This window comes from Homalodisca vitripennis, chromosome 2, assembly GCF_021130785.1.
Source record: "Homalodisca vitripennis isolate AUS2020 chromosome 2, UT_GWSS_2.1, whole genome shotgun sequence".
Classification (NCBI taxonomy): domain Eukaryota; kingdom Metazoa; phylum Arthropoda; class Insecta; order Hemiptera; family Cicadellidae; genus Homalodisca; species Homalodisca vitripennis.
The window spans coordinates 172,379,013-172,402,114 of record NC_060208.1 but is presented as its reverse complement, the minus strand read 5'-3'; the positions used below and the strand labels follow the sequence as shown (position 1 = coordinate 172,402,114).

Below are 23,102 nucleotides of genomic sequence, written 5' to 3'. Positions count from 1 at the left end.
TGAATGATGACGAAATCGTCGAGTGTGTCATTCGCCAGGACAACGAGATGAATAACGACGCAGATGGTGCTGAGATTGAAGAGTGAAGACGAAGAAAATAAAATGAGCCACGCTGAAGGAAAAGCAGCTTTGCAACTGGCAGCTACTTACATCGAAACAGCAAAAAGAAGCAACTGCAGTCGATGTAATTTTTTATTAAGAAGTGGCGTGAGTTTGCACATAAAAAATCATTAGAAACAAAAATTCAGAAAAAAGTGACACAGATTATTTTAAGTGTTAAGAAGCTTAAACCACCAATGTACAGTGCAGTACTGTATTATTTTTATTTTATTTCATTAGGTCTGTGGTTTTGTAAATAAAGCGTTACTCTGTGTTGTATTCTATGTGCAAGTGTTTGATTCCTACACGCATTGATTCCCAACATATGCAGTATTACCGTGTTTTATTGGTAAGTATACAAATTTAAAAATTAGTTTTAGTAGTTAATTCTGTGTTGGTAATGTTTGGAAAGGTTTAATTTTACGGTTATTTCATAAGCTTTTATTGAAAAATTAACCCTTGCAAACAATAAATGGGCATTTTTTAAATAGGCATCGGTTAGTTTCGGCCGCTTTTAAGTTCGGCCTAGGGTCCGGTCCCGAGGTGGCCGAACTTACGGGAGTCTACTGTAATGCAATTTGTATTAGGTCATAACAATATAGTCAATGTGCCAGTGAGTGACGTGTGAGTGGGCTGGTAGGCCTATGTATGACTCAAGGAAGGCTGGTTAAAAATGGATTTCCATTTGTTTGCAGTTTACCTGAGGTGTGTTGGAGGTGAAGTCGGAGCTACTTCCTCCTTAGCTCCTAAGATCGGTCCATTGGGTTTGGTAAGTTAGCGTTTTATACATTTTACTTAGATTTTTAACAGATTCCAGGATTATTTAATTCCATACAAAATGAAAAACTAGCACATACAATCCTTCTAAACAAGAAAATGAAAACTATATCTGAATAAAATTCCTTTATTCTATTAACCCATTTTTTCTCAGTGTCCTAAAAAGTGAGTTTTTTTAAATCTTGGGTTTTGCTTTATTTTAGGTGATTTTGATTAACTGCAGTAGATGTGTAATAAAATAACTCAATTTACGGTTTTTAAGTTTTTTTTTGTGTTTATACAGAACTAATCTAATAATACACAAAAGTTATTATATTTACAAAATATGAGAATAAGATAAAATATTCAGTATTGTCTCATAAATATACTAAAGTACAGGTTAGGTACACGATAGTAACAATACACAAGCCTCCTCAGAAATCTTTGATCGCATGCAATGCATGAAAACAGTTGGACACACAAAGCAAAATGTTGCAATCCCAGCACATCGTGTCCTGGTGCCGCTGCTTGCCTACACTGGTTTATCTGCACATGTGGCATGCTCTCCTCGGTTTGTCCTTATCTGTAGCTGGGATGGTGGCAGGAAAATGCCGACCATTAAGTCTCAGGGGAGCATCTTAGCCAAAAATTCCTCTGCAAGTCTTTCTTGCACCATTTAACATAGTTAGTAATCACACAAACAGCTATGTTTATTTACTCACGGTAAATACAACAATATTTTACAATCAGGGCAACCAGTAATGTAAAAGTGAGATTACAACCTGTATTCACTACACTAACAGAATAGAATCAGCTGATTACTTGGAACAACGATTGAATACTGTCATATGGCCTAATACCATCAATTGGGTCTGAAAGAAATAAAATAAAGAAATAACTGGCTTTAATTGATTATTGACACATTAACTACATTTTCAAAAGGCACAAAGCTATTTTTGACGCATTAACTTTGTTGTAATATGATCTCACAGCAAGTTTATTTTTTCTTAGTTTGAACTAAAAAATACATAAATTTAAAGATCCTACGTTTCATATTATACTGTAAAACATTCTATAGTTCCTTGAAGTTTGTCATTAGAACATTTTAAACTTTGACGTTAACATTTCTGATTGTGATCTGTTCACATAATTGCCAAACACACCAAAAATTGCTGTTTGTCAAAATTCTCTGCCTAGGGTTTATGTTGTACATGATCATGTGTGTCGTTATTGGAAAGAGTGCATTCTTTTTTTTTCAGAAACATCGTTTGCCTGTAAGCAAATAAATGGGTAATTCTAAGCAATATATGGGTCAACCTCGATTTTTCTCATATTACAATATAATGTTCCAATAGTCAATTAGAAAAGGAAATGACTAGAATTTCTTGCCGGAAAGCAGTTATAGGGAGCAGGCAACTCATATTACAATATAATGTTCCAATAGTCAATTAGAAAAGGAAATGACTAGAATTTATTGCTGGAAAGCAGTTATAGGGAGCAGGCAACCGCGAGAATTACCTATTAGTGATCAGGGGCACTGACGTGATCTGGGCTTCAAATTTGGAACTACTCGAGTAATTTTTTTTCTAAAAGAGCAAGCAGCGCGAAGCGCTGCACAGCGGGCAAGCATCGTGCGTGATCTTCGTATATACTGAATTGATTCAGGCCAAAGGAATGACACAGATTCCTTTACCAGATTTTTACGGAGATTTTGTATTGGGCGGATTATATTGGTTTACTTTGCTTTCCAGCATGTAATTATGTGTTTAAAATTGTTTTACATACATTACCTACATTATATTGTAATATGTAAAAACAATTTATCAGAAATTTTTAATAAAAAAAGGATCACGCACGATGCCTGCCCGCTGCGCAGCGCTTTGCGCTGCTTGCTCTTTTAGAAAAAAATTAACTCGAGTAGTTCCAAATTTGAAGCCCAGATCACGTCATTGCCCCTGATCACTAATAGGTAACTCTAAGCAATATATGACCGTCTGGCGGTTGCCTGCTCCCTATAACTGCTTTCCGGCAAGAAATTCTAGTCATTTCCTTTTATAATTGACTATTGGAACATTATATTGTAATATGAGAAAAATCGAGGTTGACCCATATATTGCTTAGAATTACCAATAAATGTTTTTACAATGGTTTGAAAAGGTAATGTTTTGTAAAATCCCAAAATGCCTGATGCGTCGAAAAGAGCTTCATTAAATTTTATAATATTTTTTGTACTGTATCATTGTCTGGAGGTAGTGAAAATCATATCAAAACTGACAATAACTTCTCTAAGTAACAGTATCATCACAGAAAACAATGAACTATTATATTTTTTTTTTTTCCATTACAGAATTACGTACTCACCAAGTAGATAAAAATTACACATTGTGTGTATGGTTGCCATAGTGATATCTCAGTTGTTTTTACACCATTTGTTAATACGTGTATTGTGTGCTATTTATTTCTATCTTTAGATATTTTATTTAGTGTGTATAAATAATTGTTGTGTGTAGTGTTTTATAAATTATTGAAGTAAAAATTTTGGATGTTTGTGTAAGGTTTCATCTGCAGGTTGGCCTATGTTGATATAGGTTTACTATTTTTATTGCTGAGTGAATAATTTATTGTACATTTCACAATAAGGAATGTCCTGGGTAGTGAATCAGTAGACAATGTTAGTTTGGTAGATATGGATAAAGTTTTCACTTTTAAAAACTGTTTGACTCTGTAACATGTCTTGATGATGTTGTTAATAAAGAATATTGTCTATTGTCTATTTTATCCAACTTGGATGAACTAGTGAATTTATTGTGCCCAATCCTATTGACTTTAAAAATAATAGAGTTAAAAATACATTGTTATACATTTTTGTAAATTAATGTAAATGTACTTTCTAAAGGCCTGTAAGTAATTTATGGATGAAAACAATTGTCACCTAAAAAAGGTTAGGCCTTTATTTCACAGTTTTTACTTTTGTAAAAATTTTAATTGTTACTATATTTTTATATAACACGAATTTCTATAAGTATATTACTTGTTATTCTACACATATTTACATTTTAGAAAAAAAATTAGTTTTTCCAATAGAAACAATTGTCACAATTAAATACAAAACAGTGCAATAAGAGAATTTTGAAGATTTTATAGTTTGTATAGACATTATTAAAAAGTACCAACGAACTACTTTTACTGAAACATTATTTTTATAATTTGAGTCAGATATAAAACAAGATTTTTCTATATTTTGGATTTTTTTTAAATACATTTCACATTGGCTGGAATTTGGTCTCTAAAATTTTGAAAAAAAAACGTGTTTAAAATCAACTAGCAGAATATTTAAATAACAATCATATTATTTCCGAATAATATGGATTCCGCAGAGACAAACACACATGCAATGAATTATTTAATGTTAGAAATTCGTAAATAATTTCAGAACTAAGCTTAAAGATAAAATATTAATAGATTTTCTTGGTATCATTAAACCTTTTGATTCAGTAGACAAATCAAAATTCATTAGAATATTACGCTTAATTGGAATGCTTTTAAAAATGGTTCAGTAGCAATTTTGTAAATCGTCAACAAATTGTGTCAATAAAACCAGGTGGATTCAAATTTTTGTTTTTAAGATTGCTTAAGTTATTTTTGTACCACATAAACAAATTTGTACTATGAAATAATAAGTTTTGTTTGACAGTGCTTGGAATTTGGGTCTTGTTCATTAGAAATTAGCAAATTATCTTGTAGAGACTACCGTCTTTGTGTATAAAAACTTTGTGTTTTCTATATAACTTGAAGTGTAAATTTGCTCCGTTTCATTTAATAAAGGATTAATGACACATAATTTTGTTTGAAAATGTGGCTTGCAATGAAGTTATTGTTCCTGAAAAAAAGTATTTGATTATAATAATAATATCAATGATAAACAAAATTATTGGAAAGAGTTTTCACTTATACATTTTTAGAAAATATTTAGTAGCCCAGTTCTAATATTTCTTAAACTGAGAATGAATTATATACACAAATTAGTATTTATACTTTAATAAAATAAAACCTAACTAACAATACATGTGTCTGTGTACAGTCACCCAAGAAGGTGGGAGATGACATTGCCAAAGCCACATCGGACTGGAAGGGGTTGAAAATCACAGTTCAACTGACCATCCAGAACAGACAGGCCACCATCTCTGTCGTCCCTTCTGCCGCCTCTCTTGTCATCAAAGCTCTCAAAGAACCCCCTCGTGATAGGAAGAAGGTCAAAAATGGTGAGCAGAAAATCTTTCTTGCAATTAAAATATATTGTTAAGTTTGGCTTTTGCCTTTGGCTTTATATTTGGCTAAATGTCAAATATGAAACAATCTTTTCAATACAGCCACACCAGAATTTAGGTTTCTTAATTTGGCTTGTTATCTTGAGATACTATAATTGGAATTTTTTCAGGGTTTTGGGATTTTGTTATGGAAAATGTTGGCCTGGCTCTAGCATGTATGGAAATAGGGTTATCAGTAGTAAACAAACCTTCATGAGGCCCAGAGGTTTAACCTTTTGCCCTCCATAGGTAAATTGAGTCCAACATCACAAATTTCATGTTTCGCTCCAGTGCTGACTATCCGGCATTAGATTATATTACGTATTTTTGGTTCTAAATCATCTTATTTCATATGAATTTTTCAGTAATATTTTAAATGTTTATTTATGCTTTATAATTTAATTTGCAGGAGATAACACAAATTGGAAATGAAACTGTTCAATGTGCAAAATATTATAAACATTTAAAAAATATCTTCTTTATGGCAGTTTTCTATTTAGTTGGACTTGAAAGATGTTTCAGTGAAAGAACTAATTGCATTGCATATTTGGAGGCAGACTAAACCAAAAATACATTTTTTTCCTCTGACAATTGGGTTGACTTTTCTAAATTCTTCAAAGATGTATTTTCAAGAAGGCTGTTTTTTTTTCAAATATTTGGGGCTTTACATGTGTCTCCACCAGACCAAGGACACACTAGACCTATTAGTGTGGACCCATGTAAAGCAGAATCAGTTGATAAAGAAAATGTTATTGAATTTGTTAGATATCAGTTCTTTGAATTGTATTGGCTTAATTATCCTAGCTGCTGTTGAGTCAATTGTGAATTTCAAAGGGTGAGTCAAATTCAAAATGTTCAATCCCAAAAACTTAGAAAAGGGGGTTACGTTTGTATGTTGTCATTGAACGGCTATACATTTCCTACTATGGATTTTACACTACAAATGGCTTGATTCGACCAGACTTTCCATTCATATCTAGAATTATATTACATATGATAATGATTACTCCAAAAGTTTACTATCAATCGGGTTTACCATCTATACACTGATAGGTTTTATACCAGTGTTGATATAGCCGAGGAACTACTTGGTGTTTAAGGTGTTTAAACTAAAGGTGTTATTTGACTGGTACATTAATGTCAAATAGAAAGGGGCCTACAAAAAAAAATTGGGAATAAATACATAACAAATTTGAACAAACATAAATGTTAGCCTATTGCCAAAAAATATGTAACATGATGGTGCTGTCCTGGAAGGATGAAAGAGTGGTTGGTATGGTAAACACTATCATACTTCAGAAACGGAAATGGTAAGACAAAATAGGAATAATGTGGCAGAAGAAATTGAATAACCAATTGTAATATCGGATTATATCACAAGATGGGAGGTGTAGTTTGTAGTGACCACTGCTGCTCCAGTTACGCTTCAAGAAAAGCCTGAAGAGGTGATGAAAGTTGTATTTCTGGATTTTGGAAGTTGCTCTTGTAAATAGTTTTATTTTATACCATATTAACAGAACCGCCAACAACTTGCCTCCCATTTGACATACTGTTTATAGGAGGCAACTAATTGAATCCCTTATTAGCGATGTCTTCAATATTTTGAGGAAACAGGTGGGCCTACTTCTTTTGATTCTGATGCTTTAGTTCGTTTGAATGCTCTTTACCATTCAATTAAAGTTCAGAAGGGAAAAAACTAAGCATTGTGTTGTTTGCTCTAACAGAAAAATTCCCGGTGACAGAAAAGAAACGAGATTTGTTGCAATATTTGCAATACACACAGAAAAACAATCGTCCGATACAGTGAAAGTGCTTTTTATGAACATAATGTATAAATATTGTATAATGTATAAAATTAATTGTATTTTACTTTTCATTAGGCCTAATTTTCTTTTCGTACATTTTTATAATTTGTGTAAATATATACAGTAGTAGCCTATTCAAAAACTAAAAGACCGGTAGAAAAATTGTACTTTTAAATAATTTGTTGGATTTAGGATACCTAAATTGATTTTAATTGTGTTTACAACATCAGGGGTATCGGGTATACAGGGAGAACTCGTAAGTGACCCAGTCAAAATTACAGAACTTTTGAACAAATTTTTTTATAAACATAGCTGAAGAATATATCAAAACCAAGCAAGTGGTGAAAGAATACTACCAAATTCAAATTGAAATATTCCAAATTTAATACTACAACATTACCACACTCCTAGAAGAGTTAGATAAACTAATCCGATTCATTAAAAACCAAAACCTCAGCTGGAATTGATAGTGTCTCTACTAAACTGTTAAAAATATGTGAAAAAGAAGTATTTGGTCCTCTTGTTAATGTCTTTAACAAATCTTTCACTTCTGGCACATTTCCATCTGCTTTAAGTATCTGTTTAAAGTTTATCTGAACCTCAAACAAGGAAACACCAACCAACTAGCTAACCACTGGCCGATACCAACTTTTTCTAAAGTCATGGAAAAATAATTTTAACTGTAGATCAGGTAAAGGCATTTGAAAATGTAAAAAAAGCTATTACTACAGCACCTACACTAGGATTTTATGATGTAAAGAAGCCTGTGAGACTGTCAGTTGATTCAAGCCAACATTCAATTGGGGCTGTTCTATTACAGGACCGTCCAATTGCCTATGCTACAAGAGCATTATCACCAACAGAACAAGTAATGCCACAAATAGTAAAAGAAGCTCTTGCGGTACAATTTGGTTGCACAAAATTTCACTGTTTTATTTACGGTAGACCATTGACTATAGAGATTGATCATCAGCCTCTACAAACAATATTTAGAAAAACATTGAATGAAGCACCTGTTCGTCTTCAAAGGATATTTCTAGAGATAATTCCGTACGATCCGAAAATATTGTACATAAAAGGAACAAATATGCACATTGCAGATGTTTAAGTAGGGACTGTAAAACGGCTGAAAATACTACTATGCAGGAAAAAGACCTTGAAGTGATATCAATCTTCTCAATACATCCATACAATCAGCTTTTAACCCTCCGGCTGGCGCGCATTTGAGCCTTGACTGGCACCCTGTTTTGAAGCTTCGTGCAGAGTTTTAAATTTTTTATCCTGTACAATTAATTATTGGAAAAAACACAAAAGTGTTATACATTAAATTACTCTGCAGAATATGTTGTACAATATAAACATAATTATAATTTGACTTGCCTAAATAATGGTGGATGTTTGATGGTCAGAACTCAAAACTTTTTTTTCAAAAAACACTTTTTTATATTAAGCCATTAAAAAAAAACTCAAAATTAATTTTATTTAAAAATCTAAAATATGCATAATGTTCACTGACTTATGCACAAAAAGAAAATACATAGTTATAAACACTTTTATTTACAAATGAAATTACAATTGAAAAAAACAAGACTATATACAAGCACTAACAGTTGCTGAGTCGCGTCACGCGGAAGTAGTCGGGAGCTTTTAGCGGCCAGTAAAATAACAAATATTCATATATATATATATAAAAGTGAATACATTATTAGAAGGCTTGGGATCTTGTGATTAAAGTGATATAACTTTTATGCGATTCGAGCGGTAATTATCGGAACTATGACGTAATTAGTAGACGATGTTTAATGAGTCGTATATTACGACTCTGCCAGTTCACGGCGGGAAAAAATGAGTCGTAATTTACGACGTTGCCAGCCGGAGGGTTAAGAGTCAAAGAGGAAACATTGAAAAGTTCCACCTTACAAGAACTAATACAAGTAATACAAAATGGTTGGCCTAAATAAAAAACTGAGTTGCCTAAGAGCTTGCACTTATTTTGGAATTCCAGAGATGAAATGATGGTTGAAGATGGAGTTGTGTTCAAAGGAACCAAAGTTGTAATTCCAAATGGTATGAAAACGGATATTATCAAAGCTATTCATACTGGACATCAAGGAATTCAATCTTGTTATCAAAGGGCAAGAGAATCCTTGTACTGGCCCAACATGTTTGAAGATTTGAGTGACTTCATACGATCATGCACAGTATGCCAAAGTCAGAGCAGGGCAGAAATAAAAGAACCCATCAAAAGTAAACAAATTCCAATCAGGCCATGGGAGGTTACAGCAGCTGATTATTTTAAGTTCAAAGGCAAAAGTTACCTTGTTCTTGGTGACAGCTACTCTGGTTACTTCGAACTCGCTGAAGTGTCGTCAAGTAGTTATGCAACTATCAAACAGTTGAAGTCATGGTTTGCTGTTCATGGTGTACCAGCTGTACTGGAATCAGATAACATGCCTTTCAATTCAGCAGAGTTTAAAACATTTTCAAAACTATGGGGATTTGAACAGTCCATATCCTCTCCAAACTTCCCAAGAGGAAACGGATTGGCAGAGAGGTTTGTTCAGACAGCGAAAAACTTGGTCAGGCGATGTTATCAAGACGGAACAGACTTATTTGAAGCTCTGTTGAATCATAGAAACACTCCACGATCACCAGATCTAGGTTCTCCAGCACAAAGGCTAATGTCTAGAAGGACACAGACATTGGTTCCAATTGATGATGCGCTTCTATTGCCATCAATAATTGATCCAAAGAAAGTGCATCAACAACTCTCTGAAGCGAGAGAAAAACAAAACATGTATGGAGATAGAGGTGCAGTTCCAAAGCCAGAGTTTAAACCTGGAGAGAACGTAAAGCTAAGAAAGGGTCATCGAAGTTGGGTGTTAGACGGAGTAATTAAAGACAAAGTAAACCCCAGGTCTTACATAGTGGAAAGCAAAGGAAAACTTTATCGACGCAACTCACAGCGTATTGCCAAGAGATATGGTAAACCCAATTACCTGAAGGATTACACTTAACACTTCCTGAGGAAGGGAGATGTGACATAGTCAGCTGACTATTATTTGTTTTTGTTGTTGTTTACATTCCAATATTTATTCATTCATTATACAGTCTTCAATAAAGATGTTTTAACTGTTGCATTTAACTTAATTATCTTAGTGTTGCGATGTACTATTTAAAGTATTTATAGTTTTTCCTGTTAGATGGTATGCCAATACGCTTTCTGCAGACATTTTGAGTTGTTGGTGAGTTCAGGTGTGCCAACTATGGCAGAAAAATAATACTTTTTTCAATAATTGTAATCTATTACCAGTGCTTATTTTGTGTTGATACTAGGATTATGTTACGTCTAAAATTAAGGCTAGCACTTCTGACAATATTATTGAAAGTTTATTACAATAGTTTTATAAAATCCATTTAAATATTTATTTGTGATATTCGGTAAAATTTTTGTTTCGTTGCAAGGCTAAAGGCTAGCCTGCAAAATTAAAACAACGTTGTTTGTTTGTGAAGTTTTATTTTTATTTTTATTTTATTTATTTTATTTTTACAGTGTATTTTTTAGTGTAGTTCTGTGTTTTTATATGCAAATTGTGTGTGAATGCTACAAAATCTGCGACCCGTGCAAACTGATGGAAAAACTACACTTGATAAGTATTCTAATATAATTTTTTTAAATAATAAATGTTCAAGTAAAAATTTGAATATAATTTATTTTTCATGACAAAGAGTTACTGAACAATAAATAATATATATTCAGTTTTTAGATAATAAATAATTTTAATAGTGAAAAAAAAAATTAAAACTGAAGTTTTTTTACATGAAAATCCCAACATTTTTGTTATAATTAACATTATTAGTAAATTTAAAACAATAAAAATTAATTTTATAGTTGTAAAATGTAGCCTAGTTTCTTTGAAACATGATGGTAAAATAACCATGGTAATAACTTAATTAGTTAGGTTTCTATAAAAATTATACGAAACCTTTACACTTTCAGCAAAATTAATTGCTAGTTCAGGTCCAAGCAGCACCAGAAAGAGTACTAGGCCAATGGGTTAAATAGAGTGTAAAAAGGTTCAGCCGCAGGTTGGCATTTAATCCTCACATTCTTGACAATGATTTTACAGTGCAGTAAATGTGTCTTGTGCATTTATGTGGTTACCTGAGGCTGAAACTATTTTATTAGTAATAAAACAATGGTTTTTGTTTCAGTAAAACACAGTGGAAACTTAGCGTTTGAGGAGATTATCAACATTGCCAGAGTGATGAGGCCGAGGTCCATGTCCCGCAAGATGGAGGGAACAGTGAAAGAGATTCTAGGAACATGTCAGGTAATGTCAGGATTGATCAAGGACTTGGAGGAGCGTTATGACATAAATACATGAAGTAAGCATGTAAATTCTGTCAGGCACTGTATATGTCAGCTGATACTTATAAAAACCATCAATTTGAAAAATATACAAACCAACTGTGACTTGGTTATCCATATTTAAGAAGTTTAGCTACAGAATAGTAAGTCTCGCTTATAACTGACTGAAAGGTATTTTTTTAATATACTTCTAGAATTATTTTTTAAGATATCATTGTCTTTGGTAAATCCTTAAATCACTCATTGTGTAGTACAGTTTCAGTCTATACATTATATAATTATGCTGTAGAAGAAAGTTCTAATGATGTTAAACCCAAGCCACTTAATTGCACAAGGTGAGATTATTTATCAACATAACTGAGCAGCCTGTTTGAAAGCAAAAATGATTTTTTGATTAATACTTTTGAGTTGACTAAAGAACCGGTTTACATTTTAACCCTTTTTGGACCACACACAAATCAGTTTAATGTAAAAGGTCTAACCAAATTTATGTTGCAAAAATGTAAAATTGTGCTTAAAATCCCTGATGATAACTAATAAAAACTAATAAACCTGGTTATCTGGTTCAGGGTACACATTCCTCATATTTCATGGAAATATGAGGTTTAAAAATGTTGAAAAAGGACTTCTTTGCCTATAAACTGTTTTTCAATTTCACAGCTTATCAACTTTTGAGTTGACCAAACAACAGTACAATTCTAGTTGATTAAATAAATGTAAACTGAATGTATATAACATTAAGAATAAAACAATACTGTTTCCATGTACAGGATATCAAGAATCTTGATTCATTTTGATTAAAAAAGGCCTTTATTAAAGAGGCGGAGTTAGGGCTGTAAAGCCCTCTCTATACCACTCAACCTCAGAGTGGTAGAGAATAGGTGTCAGATAATAACAATACGGTCACAACAAAAAAACTTGTAATACTTCGACAGGTAATTGGCAATACCTCTTTTCTTAGTTATTTCAGATTAAGATTGCAATTATAATAAATTTTGGATACCTAATTACACCCTTAGTTGGGTGATATGATTTGAAAATTTACTTTAACAGATCAAACTTACAAATGAATTAATAAACAATTTTTTGAGAGAGCAAAATAGATATGGTTAGTAATGAGTGATTCATGGCTGGGATGACAGACAAGAAGGTATGTATTCAACATTACCTCTGTACTTAATTATTTCAGATAGAGATTGCTATGATGTTAAGCTTAGGACACCTAATTACACCCTTAATTGGGTGATATGATTTGAAAATGTATTATCTGAGCAGTCTTTGGAATAAAAATGAGTTAATAATCCACTTTTTGTGGCAGTAAATTAGATTTGGTTAGTTATGAGAAATCCATGTCTGGGGTGAAAGATAAGAAAGTATAACAAGGAATATTGGTTTTGATAAGCTAATGAATATTTGATGTTTTGACTGTTCATTGTAATTTTCAATTCACAATTACTATGGTTGTAAAGTTAGGACAACACATTACACATTTAATTGGGTGCGATGATTTGAAAATGTATCTTAATTGAGTTGTTTTAGAACAAAAGAGACAAAAAACATGTATTCAGTTAGCATTTAAATTTGGATAATTATGAATAATTCGTGATTGTGATGACAGATAAGAAAGTACATAATTGACATTATTTACGTCTTTAATTATTCCTAAATAAGATTGCTATGATGTTAAACTTAGGACACCTAATTACACCCTTAATTGGGTGGTATGATTTGAAAATGTATTATCTGAGCAGTCTTTAGAATAAAAATGAGTCAGTAAACTATTTTTTTGACTATTAATTAGATTTGGTTAGTTATGAGTAATTCATGGCTGGGATGACAGATATGAAAGTATAAAAAGGAATATTAGTTTTGATAAACAAATGAATGAAATGAAGCTTTCGTTTTTTCATAATTATTTTAGATTTACGTAGCTAAACTTTAAACTTAGGACACCTAATTACACACTTCATTGGGTGGTATAATTTGAAATTCTTTCTAACTAAGCTTTCCTAAAACATGAAACAAAAATTTGTATTGAAATGAATAATTTGCAATTGTGAGTAATTCGTGATTGGGATGACGGATAAGAAAGTATATAATTGATATTATTTCTGATTTTTATTAATTCAAAATAAGATTGCTATGATGTTAATCTTAGGACACCTAATTACACCCTTAATTGGGTGGAATGATTTGAAAATGTATTATCTGAGCAGTCTTTAGAATAAGAATGAGTTAATAAAAATAATGAGTAATCCTTATTTTGTGACAGTAAATAAGATTAGGTTAGTTAGGAGTAATTTATGGCAGAGAAGACACATAAGAAAGTATAACAAGGAATATTAGTTTTTATAAGTTGGCAAATATTTGACGTTTTGAATATTTGAGGTTTTGAAGTTTCATCCTTTCAAAGTTATTTTGGATTGAAATTATAATGTTAGACCTACAATGTTTAACTGTACACTTTTTTGGGTGGTATAAATTGAAAATTTATTTAATCTAAGCAGTCATAGGACAAAAACGAAAGACAATTTTTTAGTTATTAAATGAAATATGGATAGTTATGTTTAATTCATGATTGGAAAGATAGGCCAACAGGAATAGGACATATAGGAAAGTATGTATTTGAAATTATCTCTGTACTTAGTTATTTCAGATTGAGATTGCTATGATGTTAAACTTAGGACACCTAATTACACCCTTAATTGGGTGGTATGATTTGAAAAAAATGTATTATCTGAGCAGTCTTTAGAATAAAAATGAGTTAATAAACCATTTTTTTTGACTATTAATCAGATTTGGTTAGTTATGAGTAATTCATGGCTGGGATATAACAGATAAGAAAGTATAACAAGGAATATTAGTTTTGAAGAGCTAATGAATATTTAGCTTTTGTTTGTTCATAATTACTTTAGATTGACATTGCTAAGATCTTAAACCTAGGTCTCCTAATTACACACTTATTTTGGTCGGATAAGTTGAATATTTATCTTAACTAAGCAGTCCTAAAACATAAAATGAAAAAAAAAAAAAACAATTTTTTTAGTTAGGAAATGATATTTCTGTTATAATTATTCCCAAATAAGATTGCTATGATGTTAAACTTAGGACACCTAATTACACCCTTAATTGGGTGGTATGATTTGAAAATGTATTATCTGAGCAGTCTTTAGAATAAAAATGAGTCAGTAAACTATTTTTTTGACTATTAATTAGATTTGGTTACTTATGAGTAATTCATGGCTGGGATATAACAGATAAGAAAGTATAACAAGGAATATTAGTTTTGAAGAGCTAATGAATATTTAGCTTTTGTTTGTTCATAATTACTTTAGATTGACATTGCTAAGATCTTAAACCTAGGTCTCCTAATTACACACTTATTTTGGTCGGATAAGTTGAATATTTATCTTAACTAAGCAGTCCTAAAACATAAAATGAAAAAAAAAAAACAATTTTTTTAGTTAGGAAATGATATTTCTGTTATAATTATTCCCAAATAAGATTGCTATGATGTTAAACTTAGGACACCTAATTACACCCTTAATTGGGTGGTATGATTTGAAAATGTATTATCTGAGCAGTCTTTAGAATAAAAATGAGCCAATAAACTATTTTTTTGACTATTAATTAGATTTGGTTACTTATGAGTAATTCATGGCTGGGATATAACAGATAAGAAAGTATAACAAGGAATATTAGTTTTGATAAGGAAATGAATATTTAGCTTTTGTTTGTTTGTAATTACTTTAGATTGACAGTGCTAAGATCTTAAACCTAGGTCTCCTAATTACACACTTCATTGGGTGGTATAATTTGAAATTTTTTCTAACTAAGCTTTCCTAAAACATGAAACGAAAATTTGTATTGAAATGAATAATTTGCAATTGTGAGTAATTCGTGATTGGGATGACGGATAAGAAAGTATATAATTGATATTATTTCTGATTTTTATTAATTCAAAATAAGATTGCTATGATGTTAATCTTAGGACACCTAATTACACCCTTAATTGGGTGGAATGATTTGAAAATGTATTATCTGAGCAGTCTTTAGAATAAGAATGAGTTAATAAACCTTATTTTGTGACAGTAAATAAGATTAGGTTAGTTAGGAGTAATTTATGGCAGAGAAGACACATAAGAAAGTATAACAAGGAATATTAGTTTTTATAAGTTGGCAAATATTTGACGTTTTGAATATTTGAGGTTTTGAAGTTTCATCCTTTCAAAGTTATTTTGGATTGAAATTATAATGTTAGACCTACGACGTTTAAATGTACACTTTTTTGGGTGGTATAAATTGAAAATTTATTTAATCTAAGCAGTCATAGGACAAAAACGAAAGACAATTTTTTAGTTATTAAATGAAATATGGATAGTTATGTTTAATTCATGATTGGAAAGATAGGCCAACAGGAATAGGACATATAGGAAAGTATGTATTTGAAATTATCTCTGTACTTAATTATTTCAGATTGAGATTGCTATGATGTTAAACTTAGGACACCTAATTACACCCTTAATTGGGTGGTATGATTTGAAAATGTATTATCTGAGCAGTCTTTAGAATAAAAATGAGTCAGTAAACTATTTTTTTGACTATTAATTAGATTTGGTTACTTATGAGTAATTCATGGCTGGGATATAACAGATAAGAAAGTATAACAAGGAATATTAGTTTTGAAGAGCTAATGAATATTTAGCTTTTGTTTGTTCATAATTACTTTAGATTGACATTGCTAAGATCTTAAACCTAGGTCTCCTAATTACACACTTATTTTGGTCGGATAAGTTGAATATTTATCTTAACTAAGCAGTCCTAAAACATAAAATGAAAAAAAAAAAACAATTTTTTTAGTTAGGAAATGATATTTCTGTTATAATTATTCCCAAATAAGATTGCTATGATGTTAAACTTAGGACACCTAATTACACCCTTAATTGGGTGGTATGATTTGAAAATGTATTATCTGAGCAGTCTTTAGAATAAAAATGAGTCAATAAACTATTTTTTTGACTATTAATTAGATTTGGTTACTTATGAGTAATTCATGGCTGGGATATAACAGATAAGAAAGTATAACAAGGAATATTAGTTTTGATAAGGAAATGAATATTTAGCTTTTGTTTGTTCATAATTATTTCAGATTGACATTGCTAAGATCTTAAACCTAGGTCTCCTAATTACACACTTATTTTGGCCGGATAAGTTGAAAATTTATCTTAACTAAGCAGTCCTAAAATTTTAAACGATAAAACCAATTTTTTTAGTTAGGAAATGACATTTCTGTTACAATTATTCCCAAATAAGATTGCTATGATGTTAAACTTAGGACACCTAATTACTCCCTTAATTGGGTGATATGATTTTAAATTGTATTATCTGAGCAGTCTTTAGAATACAAATGAGTTAATAAAGCATTTTTTGTGGAAGTAAATTAGATTAGGTTTGTTATGACTAATTCATGGCTGGGATGACAGATAAGAAAGTATAACAAGGAATATTAGTTTTGATAAGCAAAGTAATATTTAGCTTTCGTTTGTTCATAATTATATTAGATTGAGAATGCTTTGATGTTAGTCCTAGAACAAAAATGAAAAGAAAAACTTTTTTTGGTTTGAAATAATTTATTGATAGATAATTCACGATTGGGATGACATATAAGAAATTTTGTATTCAACATTATCTCTGTACTTAATTATATCAGGTTGAGATTGCTATGATGTTAAACTTAGGACACCTAATTACACCCTTAACTGGGTGGTATGATTTGAAAATGTATTTTCTGAGCAGTCCTTAGAATAAAAATGAGTTAATAAACCACTTTTGTGACTGTAAATTAGATTAGATTAGGTTAGTTATGAGTAATTCATGGTTGCGATGACACAGAATATTAGTTTTGATTACTATACGAATTTTGACATTATTTCTGTTCATAATTTATTTCAGATTGAGTTTACATATTATTTATAAAAAAATAGATTAAAGTATATGTTTGACATTACCTCCGTCCCTGATCATGCGTTGGCTTTGGCATATCAGACACAGTAAAAATCTTTTACATAGCCAGTGTAGATCACCTTAGAGATCCGCATTTGGATGATATTTAATATTATAGTACAAAGTTGAATTTGTCTGATACGGATTACATGTTTGGCATTTAGCAATGTTTAGTTCGTTCCGTAATTGTGTTTTATATAACAGCAAATCTTAAAGCACTATACAGTTAACATTTACTAGTGTAGTAAATTCAATATTGATATTTTGATGTTTCAATAACAATGAAGTTATTTTTATTGTTTACAGCATTGTTCCCAAGTACATACTACACATTTGACATTTTATTTTTGGTATTAGTTACTTTCAGAAAAATATAATTTATTATACACAATTTTGTTTATAATTTCATTGCCTTTCATATGTTAGTGCCCAATAAATTAGCTTTTCTAATTTTAGATTTTGTTGATACACCCAATAAAAATGTTTTTGAAGTCCAGATTTGTATTTATACAGAAATTAATCTAATTATGCACAAAAGTTATTATATTTACAAAGTGTAAGAATAAGATAAATTATTCAGTATTTTCTCATAAACATACTAAGGTACAGGTTAGGTACAAGTTAGTGAAGTTAGTAGTCTCCTTTGAATTCTTTGATGTTGTGAAATGCGCAAAAACAGTCGGACACAAAGCGGAACGTCGCAATCTCAGCACATTCATGTAGTTTTCTGGCACTGCTGGTTTGTCTGCACGTGTGGCTTGCTCTCCCCGGTTAGTCCTTGTATTTAGCAGGGATGGTCATGGGAAAATGCTAGTCAGGGAAGCATCTTAGCAAAAGTTCTGTTACACACCATAAAATTCGTAAAAGTAGAAACATTTCTTACTTTTGACTAGACTAGGGAATAGTTTTATATTTTCCAATTGTTTATTCAAATTTAAGTTTTAAGTTAAGTATATGCACACTCCTTAGATCTGCCTCCGGGACTGTTTCTGGTCCGCCGACTTGTTGTTGGTTATGGGAGGTAAATGAGTCATTAGTGTGCTACAATATTATACCTCCTGAACTGGACTGTCTTGTGGACTCTAGTAGTCTGCTGGGTTATCTGGTTCAGGGGACATACACATAGTAAACATTGCTGGAAGTAAACACTGAAAATCTGAAAACAACCCTTGTTATTTATTTATAAGAAAACCTAGTAATATTAAATTATTATGCACTCTTTTTTATCTGTACTTTGATTTATTTCCTAGATGTTCATTACCCTAGGCTTGATCAGAATTTGAATGTTGGTTAATCAATATTTTAAAATTTAGAATATAAAAAGTGGTTGAGAATTTGTATGTCAGACCTCTGAGCATTTTCAGAAACGAACCTTGAATTTAACATAAAATTATATTGCAGAATGCATTCGGTTCTGTATTAATAATATATTAATGTATGTTTCAGTCTGTCGGTTGCACAGTGGAAGGCAAGCCTCCTCATGACCTCATCGATCAGATTAATGACCACGAGCTCGAAGTTCCAGAAGAGTAACTGAGTAAGTTTAATTACTGATGTTAATGGGTTCTGTCACATCCTTGCGTTACCGCTCTTGTATTAATTATTACTTTAGACAAATTATAAAAATAAATTACGTTCTCAAGAATTTGAGTGTAGTGTTTAAGAAAAAATTTAAATGTTTTCACCAACATATGTGTTGTAAATCAATGGTAGTAAAATATGTGTAAAAATTTTCATTTTAACTTCTGATGGTTTCTCTTGACAAAATTTAACAACTAGCTTCCCTACACGATAGACTTTTGAGTACGTGTATTTTGAAATAATAACTTCTAAGTTTTACATCAGCAAAAGGTTTTTTCATGATGTTTTAAATACATAACGTCAGTATGGACTACAGTTTTATTATACAATTAAATTAAGAAGTAAATCTTATTATGATAGGTTTGGATCTGTACTAATAACTCTGTGTTTCTTTAAATATATTTGTTTATATCTATATGTGTTTTCATAATTCTTTAGGTGTGTTAAAATATTATTTTAGCAAATATCTTTTCCCACTATGGTAAAAAAGGTCTAAATATTTTTAAATTTACTATAAATTATATTTCCATATGAAAGTGCATTAAGTGTCTTTTTAATATGTTTTCTAACTGATAAAAACAATAGAAAATTAACAAGCATTTTTGGACTGGAATAACATTAATTATTTTTTAAAGGATTAACATATAGGTAGGGTATTTCCTTATACCAGTTATACATTTGACAAGACTGATGTTGTATAAATATAATTTAGCGATATTTAATGTGCTCTTACATTGAGGTTATAATAATCAATAGTTAAATTTGACTGTCAACCATAATAAATATTACGTTTTATTGAAAAAAATGTATCAGTCACAAATTATTTAATAGCCAATAGAACAAAATATGTTAACGCAAGTTTGTGTAGAACCCAGGACCACCAGTCTGGTAGGGGTTGGCATCCCATCCACCACTACGGCTGTTCTGTGTCTGGCTCTGTGCATATTTTACTCAAATATCTGCTATTCTTATAATTACTTGGTTGTTAATATTCTATGCTTGAGGGAAGAATAGTCACCAAGTTAAAATTAAATACTTGCACAAAGTGATGCTCTGTTTGCTATTTATTAACTTTGTTGGAGAGATTGTTATGATGCTTTTACTTAGAACAAGTAATCGCACCTGTATTTTAACAGGTGGGGCGATTTGAAATTTTATTGAGCAATCTGGATCAGAAATAATATGTTCTTTGTTTTGCTATTTACAAACAGTTGATCAATTCAAGATCAGGATAAAACATAGAATTATGTTCCTTAACCCTTTGCGATCGGCAACAAATCCATTTATGATTGTTGTCTCACATTGCCAGGCCACAAATGTGCCCTTGGGATCTTCTCTGCCTCAGATCGATGATTTATGACCATGTCCTATCCCTTAGCTCGGCAGGTCACGCCCAGTGGCTCTCACTGTTTTGCCATCTAGCTCGCCAGGCCACTAAATGTGGTCCACAATATTTGCGTAGTAGTTAAATTCAATCTTTATCCAATTGTAGCTGGAAAGTGCTGAAACCTCTCTGCCAAATAAGTAACTAAATTAATATTTCTCTATTTGCATTATATACCGTAGTACACATAATTCAGAAATATTTTTTATCCGACTGTCAGTGCCATTGTAGTTGCCATAGTGTATCCTATCTATTTACTAGTGCAATTTGGTGTAGACAAAGCTCAATATTTGGAAACAAGATAATATTCTGTTGATATTGAAGACCTAATTGAGACGGATTTTTATTTTTATTCTGCAAATAAAAGTATTTTAAAAACAGATCAACCCATAGCTTAAATTGCATATAACTTGGTTAGTTCAAAGCAATTAATAAAAAACCTATTAATACAATTTCAAACTTGAAGCTGAATTAATTATATGAGAATTTAATGTAAATCTCAGTAATTTAAAGACCTAAATGTCGGAAACTGCTATTCGAATCCAAGTAAAAGTGAGACGTGTACATGTTAATGAAAACGGTGCATGATGGCACAGAATACAGTTGGCCACTGTGTGTGGCCCGGTGAGCTGAGAGGACAACCTTATGAGTCTATACAAGCTGAGACAACATTAGGTCAAATTTGTGCCCTCTTGATCGCAAAGGACTAATATGGAAAATATAATTGTTAATTTCAGTAATGGTTGTACAGGTAAATGTAAGACTTGGAAAATGATGCTAAACAAAATTCAGTTTAGTGTTAAAAATTGTGATTGCCTTGTCTTGCTATTTGATTTGAAAGAGAGATTGCTAGTTTTTTCTTAGGTCACCTAATTAAACATTTTAAGAAGTGGGATGATATGAAATTTGACTATCCAATCAATGCAAGAATATTTTTTAATAATAATAATACACAGTGAATTTGATTGAATTCCAATATTAGGTTCCAGATAAGTCGCAGTTTTATACTTGAAAATAATGGAACCTATAATGTATTTTGTAATGCTAAATTGAATCACAGTGTAGCTAGCTAACTCTTAATACAATTTAAAATAAATATTACTTTCAAAGTAATCCAGAATCTTAAAAAATGATAACAATGTTTGTATTGGAGAAACAAATTGATAAGATAAAGTAATGACTCTTAGACTTTCTTAGAAGCTTGAAAAGTTGAACTTAAATCAATTAAATAGTGTGGCAATTCATTCTTTTGGCATAGTTAGGGGTGTAACTGCATGCTTTTAAATATCAGCAGATATTTGAGTGAATTCTGTATTATAGAATCAAACAACAGTTTTCAGCTCTGTGGATATAACGCCACTGAGGAGAAAACCTCAATAAAAAACTGTAGAATTCCTTGAATTTGTGTATTAATAGGTACCGGGTGTCCCATGAAGAGGTTTAAACGTTTGACTTTATATTACTTGTCCATTTATGCACCGAACATTTTCAAACTGTACACAGTTCATTAAATAGGTTTTAAACATATTGTCTGAAAATTTCAGCTATCTAGCAATATTTGAAACAAAATTGTCGCATTTTGAAAAACTATACATACTTTAAAAACAGTTAAAAAAACCAGTATTTGTTTTTTTTGTAAAATTATTTATTTCCATAATTATTCTAGAGAAGTAAAGCAATTTCAATCAGAAAATTAGAATATAGCCTATTAAAAAACCTACAATTACAGTCTACAATTATTCAAACTGTAATCCACCCAAAGCGACACACTAACAGCTCTTAACAAATTAATTCTAGATGAAAACCTTCATGGCAGTTTGATTGGTTGTGGAAGTGATTTTTTTTAGATTGGCCACCCCGATCCCCAGATTGAACTATGTGTGATTTCTTTCTATGAGGTTACTTTAAGGAACAAGTTTATGCTCGTAGCTTCAATAATGATATTATTGGGTATTAAAACAATCAACTGAAGAGGAAACTCTTCGGATACCGCAGAATTTCTTTGTAAAAGCTTACGTTTCATTTGTTAAGCTCTGTTATCAGTGTCTCGCTGTGGATGGATTACAGTTCGAATAATTGTGGACTGTAATTAATTGTAGGTTTTTTAATAGGCTATGTTCTAATTTTCTGATTGAATTGATTTATTTCTCTAGATTATGAAAATAAATAATTTTACTTAAGCAAAATACTGATTTTTAAAATATAGTTTTTAAAAATGCCACCATTTTGTTTCAACAATTGCTAGAGAGCTGAAGTTTTCACAGATTATTTGTAAAACCTATGTAATGAATTCTGTAGAGTTTGAAAATGTTTGGTGCATAAATGGACAAGTAATATAAAATCAAACATTTAAACCTCTTTGTGGGACACCCGGTATATTAGTTTAGCAATTAAAAGTATTATTAGACTTAAATCATAATTTACTAATATTGTGTTGTCACATTCTGTTAATTTTTTGTTTTGTTTTTCAGAGTTTACTGCTGTTGAATAAACAATTTTTAACTAACTATTCTTGTTTTATTTATTTACCATAACTCTTGTATTACTCATACCAAGACATATGAGCTTCAACGAACACTTAACCCATTGCTAATCACTGACAAGCTGGGCTCGTCACGCAGCGGCCGGGCCTAATGGCACTATGACGAGCTCAGGTCGCAAAAGCAGTCTGCTTTGAAGTTTCCCTAATAGTTCTATTAATGTCTGATAGATTGGGCGATCGTCTTCACTTGTCAACTAAGAGTGTTCAACAACTGTCTACGTTCAGAGTTTTCAAAAGTTTTATAAATATCCTA

At 31.1% G+C, this 23,102-nt stretch overlaps 1 protein-coding gene across 1 annotated transcript in view; it reads left to right on the top strand.

Moving 5' to 3' along the window:
• The window catches only part of LOC124355049 (60S ribosomal protein L12), a 28,590-nt gene extending 5,776 nt beyond the window's left edge, over positions 1-22,814 (top strand). Inside the window, exons 2-6 of the mRNA XM_046805959.1 lie at positions 795-868; positions 4,937-5,117; positions 11,183-11,301; positions 18,789-18,879; positions 22,779-22,814. Coding sequence (XP_046661915.1) covers positions 795-868; positions 4,937-5,117; positions 11,183-11,301; positions 18,789-18,875 — 461 coding nt within the window. The 3' untranslated portion in view covers positions 18,876-18,879; positions 22,779-22,814. The remainder of the gene's footprint in view (positions 1-794; positions 869-4,936; positions 5,118-11,182; positions 11,302-18,788; positions 18,880-22,778) is intronic.
• The last annotated feature ends 288 nt before the right edge of the window (positions 22,815-23,102 follow it).